General features: G+C 34.3%; 1 protein-coding gene across 1 annotated transcript in view; it reads left to right on the top strand.

Moving 5' to 3' along the window:
• BRIP1 (BRCA1 interacting DNA helicase 1) overlaps positions 1-6,000 on the top strand; it is a 207,443-nt gene that overhangs the window by 88,264 nt on the left and 113,179 nt on the right. The window contains 3 exon segments of the mRNA XM_007464912.1: positions 46-200; positions 2,661-2,826; positions 2,939-3,079. Of these exon segments, the coding sequence (XP_007464974.1) occupies positions 46-200; positions 2,661-2,826; positions 2,939-3,079 (462 nt within the window).

The raw sequence follows: 6,000 nt of genomic DNA, 5'->3' as shown, positions 1-6,000 counted from the left end.
CCCTCCCCCCCGCCCCGGTACACTTAATATGGTAATTCCTTATAGGGACATTTTTCTGCTATCCTTCAAAAAGAAGAAAAAGTCTCATCAGTTCATGGTAAAGAGGAGGCAAGAGAAGTACCTATTATCAGTGCTTCAACTCAAATAATGCTCAAAGGACTTTTTATGGTGCTTGACTATCTTTTTAGGCAAAATAGCAGGTAAGTGAAGATAATCTGGTCTGTATTCTTCCTCTTAAAAATATTAGCCTTATTGGGTGCTACCATGTGTTTAATACCTACTAATTTTATATGAGTACATGTAATAGTGATAAACAAGTGGTATAAATATTGCTCTTACTTACTGGCACAGACTCAGTCAATTGATGTTAGTTTTTATTAATGAAAATGAGCATTGAAACCAGTTAATAAATACAACTAATTAATTCAGCATTAAAGTCCTCTAAGACTAAATTTAAGTTTTCTTTTAAGTATAATCTAGATGTTTCTTCCAGTGTCAGAAAGTCTCTCTTATTGTGTAAATCCTCTATTTAATGAAATGTGGGAAATGAAAAGCAGTCAACTCCCCACACACTACTCCTTAAGTTATAGTACTACCTGGTTCCAGTATTTTTTTAAGTGTTTTTTTTTTTTGGTAAAATATACACAATATAAAATTTACCTTTTTTTTTTTTTTTTTTGCGGGGCACGGGCCTCTACTGTTGTGGCCTCTCCCGTTGCGGAGCACAGGCTCCGGACGCGCAGGCTCAGCGGCTGTGGCTCACGGGCCCAGCTGCTCCACGGCATGTGGGATCTCCCTGGACTGGGGCACGAACCTGTGTCCCCTGCATCGGCAGGCGGACTCTCAACCACTGCACCACCAGGGAAGCCCAAATTTACCATTTTTAAGTGTACATTTTAATAGCATTAAGTATGTTCACATTGTTGTACAGCTACCACCACTGTCAATTTCTAGAACTTTTTCATCATCCCAAACAGGAACTCTATACCCATGAAACAGTATCTTCCATTTCCCACTCACCACAGCCTTTGGTAACCTCTATCCTACTTTCATCTCTATGGATTTGCCCTTTCTAGGTGTCTCATATAAGTGGAATCATACAATCTAATGTTTTCAAGGTTAATCCATGTTGTAACATATGTCATTCCTTTTTATGGCTGAATAATATTCCATGTGTATATATACCACATTTTGTTTATCCATTCTTACATTGATAGACATTTGTATTGTTTCTAGCTTTTGCGTATTGTGAATCATGGTGCAGTGAACATTGGTGTACTAGTATCTGTTTGAGTGCCTGCTTTCAGTTTTTCTGGGTACATACCTAGCAGTAGAATTGCAGGATTATATGGTAATTCTGTATTTAAATTTTTGAGGAGCCAGTGTGCTATTTGTCATAGCAGCTGCACATTCTAGATTCACATAGTTATGCACAAGAGTTCCCAGTTTCTCTGCATCCTTGTCAATACTTGTTATTTTTTGTTTTTTGGATCATAGCCATCCTAATGGGTATAAAGTGGTATCTCCTTATGGTTTTTTTTTTTCTAACATCTTTATTGGGGTATAATTGCTTTACAATGGTGTGTTAGTTTCTGCTTTATCTCCTTATGGTTTTGATTTACACTTCCCTAATGACTAGAGATGTTGAGCATCTTTTCATGTGCTTATTGTCCATTTCTATATCTTCATTGAAGAGGTGTCTACTCAAGTCCTTTGTCCATTTTTAAATGGGGTTTTTGTTGAGTTGTAGGAGTTATTCTGCATGTTAATCCTTTATCAGATATTTGCTTTACAAATATTTTCTCCCATTCTGTGGGTTCTCTTTTCACTCTCTTGATAATATTCTTCGATGCACAAGTCTTGAAATTTTGATGCAGTCCAGTTTATCGATTTTTTTCCTTTTATTGCTTGTGCTTTTGGGATCCATTGAACATAGCCAAATACGATGTCATGAAGATTTTCCCCAATGTTTTCTTCTAAGAGTTTTATAGTTTTTAGCTCTCAGTATTTTTATAAAATTCCCTCCACATATTGCAGGGTTCCTGACTTGAACTTTGAATTCTGATCTCTCTAAGGGTAGAATTAACAGTCAGTATTACTGTGAGGACATGGTAGAGAATACCAAATTTTATTCTGTTTAAGCTTAGGTGTTTATAGCCTCTTATTGAGAGAAATTATAAGCTGGATGGGATCATGGAGATCATCTGGTTTAGTACTTTCATTAAAAATAGATGAAGACTGAGATCCACATTTTAAAGGAACTTAAAAATTAGTTTCCTAAAATTTCAGTAAAAATTGTCTTTCTATTTTCTCATGCAATAAAAAAGTTTAACCCACTTTTTAGTTTCTTTAACAATAATACTGTTAACTATTTTATAACTAATGATGTAACATAGAATGCAAAGAGCTCTGATCTAGGAGTTAGGAGGCTTGCATTTTAATTCTGGCTCTGCCATGATTTATGTAATGTTTTAACATAGGGATGGGAAGTGATAAAGGGTGATATTTAAGTGATATCTAACCTCTGTAAGGGGGGACTGACTCTAAGGTTTAATGCCGTATTTCTATCAGGATTACTGAATTTTAGTGGTGTGGGTTGTTGGTGGGGGACAATGTTATCTAAAATTTTCCCATTTAATTACCATTTTATTTTTATTTAGATTTGCAGATGATTATAAAGTCGCTATTCAACAGACTTACTCTTGGATAAATCAGACTGATACTTCAGATAAAAATGGGTTCTTGGTTCTACCAAAAAATAAGAAACGTTTACGACAGAAAACAGCAGTTCATGTGCTGAATTTTTGGTGCTTAAATCCAGCTGTGGTAAGCTTATCATGCTGTAAATGAGAATTCTGTCTTCTTGCTCAATACCAACAATTAAATAAATGTGCTTGACTTTTAAAGATGATTTTATGTATCTAATGTTTCCTTTTAGGCCTTTTCGGATATTAATGGCAAGGTTTGGACGATTATTTTGACATCTGGGACATTATCACCAATGACATCCTTTTCATCAGAACTTGGTGTTACATTTACTGTCCAACTGGAGGCTAATCATGTCATTAATAACTCACAGGTTAGGTTTTTGTTGTTGTTGTTGTTTTGAAGGCTCTTAGTCTTTTTACCTCAGTATAATTTATAAACAAATTAAAAGGTAACTGAAGTACTGGCAGACAAATCCTGATAGGAAAGTCAACGTTTCAGTTTTAGAATAAAGGAAAATTTGTCAGCTACTTGGTAGTGTCAACAAAAGGAAATACCAATAAATAGCATTCCTTCAACCCAGTGAGTAAAAATATACACTTTCAAGGCAAAGACTGTATTGCAATTTCCTTATTTAAATAAGTTTTAAGTTTTTTAATGAAAATGAAAAACAAAAATTCAACTTTTTTTTTTTTTACTGTAGTTCCTAATTGTTTAATTATTTGTGTTTTTCTTTTCCATTAGACTGTGGTATATCCTTATTCTAATTTTTACATCCTCATCTTTCCACTGCACCTAAATTAATACCTGGTATTAGTTAGCAAGTGTTCAGCACGTTTGAATATCTGAAATGAATTAAAAGTATTCTTATGAGTCCTGTGACTTAAGATTTTAATTTTATTTTTTATTTATTTATTCGTTTGTTTGTTTTTATTTTTGGCTGTGTTGGGTCGTTGTTGCTATCTGTGGGCTCCTCTAGTTGCGGTGAGCGGGGGCTTCTCCATTGAGGTGCACAGGCTTCTCATTGTCGTGGCTTCCCTTGTTGCGGAGCATGGGCTCTAGGCGCGCAGGCTTCAGCAGCTGTGGCTTGTGGGCTCTAGAGCACAGGCTCAGTAGTTGTGGCGCACGGGCTTAGTTGCTCTGTGGCATGTGGGATCTTCCTGGGCCCGGGCTCGAACCTGTGTCCCTTGCATTGGCAGGCAGATTCTTAACTACTGCGCCACCAGGAAAGCCCAGATTTTAATTTTTTATAACAATACCATGTAAATGTTACTTTAATTTTCCTAAGAATGTTTGAATTGTCATTTGTCAGTCTGCCTTCTATTTCTTTTTACGAAGTAATTTAAAGTGGTTAGCTACATGCTTAATACCACCTGTGGGCCTAATACAATTCTAGTTCTTTATAAAGAGCTATAGTTTTCAACCAAGAAGTATTTTTTGGAAATTACTGGCATTTAGTAGGTGAGAGCCTTATGCTAAACTCCTATATAACCAAGGATTGTGCTTTCCAAAATCCAGAATGCTCCTGTATAGAACATTGCGATAAGCAGTAGCAAAGGAAAAATATATGTTGCACATTTTAGAGGTTAGAGGTTCAAGTAAATATGGGTAGCTATTAGTAAATTCAGCATATATTTTTTCAAAAGAATGTTATTATAGGTTCTGTGTTCTCAGTCTTAGTGCACAAAAGCCCGTTTAACCTGTAATGTCGCTAAATAATAATTAACAATAATAATAATGCTAGTTCAGCTGGATTCTGTTATATTTCCCCCAACTTTTAAAAAGTTTTTTATTTTAATTGTGGTAAAAACATGCCATAAAATTTGCCATCTTAACCATTTTTAAGGGTATAGCTCAGTTTTGTTAAGTATATTCACACTGTTGTATGTAACCAATCTCTAGAGCTTTTTCATCTAGCAACACTGAAATTCTGTTCTTAAACAACAATTCTCCATTCCCCCCTCCTCAGCCCCTGGTAACCACCATTCCACTTTTTGTTTTTATGAATTTGACTATTCTAAATACCTCATGTAAGTGGAATCACAAGATTTTTGTGATTAGTTTATTTTGCTTAGCCTGGTGTCTTCAAGGTTCATCCTTGTAACGTGAATCAGAATTTCCTTTTTAAGGCTGAGTAATATTCCAGTTGTGTGTGTGTGTGTGTGTGTGTGTGTGTGTGTGTGTGTGTGACATTTTGTTTGGTCATTCATTCCTTGATCACCCCAAACTTTTATTTAAAAAATTATAACTTGAAAAATGGAAAAAATAGTATTAATATAGTGAATATCTTTATACCCTTAACCTAGATTCATCAGTTTTTAACATTTTGCATCTGTATATATATGAGACAAAGGAAGAGAAGAGTAATATTGCAAAATGTTGATGATTGCATTAATTTTGATTATGGTATTAGAAAGTAATTTGTAGACATAGTGACACCTTGCCCTTAATTAGTTTAGCATGTTTCTCCTAAGAACAAGTACATAATCTTGCATAACCACAGTATCATGATCATATCCAAGCAATTTAATATTGATACAGTAGAATCTATATTTTTCCAGATATTCCCAGTGTGTCTTTTTTTTTTTTGATGATAAATGCATTTCACCATTTATTTAATGTTTAAGCTCTCACACTAGATTTTTACAAGCTGGTGAACACTGACAAATTATTTCTCCCACAGAACTATAACCACATGTTCCGGGACAGTATAAATATATGGTTGAGCTAACGTTAATACTCATCACCATTTTATCTATTACATAATAAAACAAATTGTCAAGTATCCACATATTAAGTTACACAGCTCAAAAGACATAAAACATTAAATGTCTGCTCAATTCATTAGCAGAAACCCACTTTTTTTTTGGCGAGAGAGGTTGGGAATCACACTTCAAACAAAAATAAGTTGGTAAACAACTTCAGATAAGTTTGAAAAAAAATTACAAGAATTTCAGAAATTTTATGATTAAGAATTGTTTTAGCTACAATAACAAAGTATTTCTACCTTTTAAAAACATATTTATAAATTAAAGTACATATTCTACATGTTCTTCACAAGGCAAAGGCAACATTTTACTAAAAATACTTAATAGCCCCCTCCCATTCTTTTTTCAGGCCCTCCCTGTAAGTTACACCCCAAAGTGCAAACATTAAAATTAGCTGTAAGGCTTTTTTGTCTGGAGACATTAAAGACATGTGCTTCCGTACAATGTAGATTTTCTGTAACAGCACAAAATGAGTTTTATAGAAAGACATTAAATAATCACTGTAAGACTTGGTTAATTAAAAAAA

This window comes from Lipotes vexillifer, unplaced genomic scaffold (genome assembly GCF_000442215.2).
Source record: "Lipotes vexillifer unplaced genomic scaffold, Lipotes_vexillifer_v1.1 scaffold788, whole genome shotgun sequence".
Lineage (NCBI taxonomy): Eukaryota > Metazoa > Chordata > Mammalia > Artiodactyla > Lipotidae > Lipotes > Lipotes vexillifer.
This window is presented reverse-complemented; position numbering and strand designations above follow the sequence as displayed.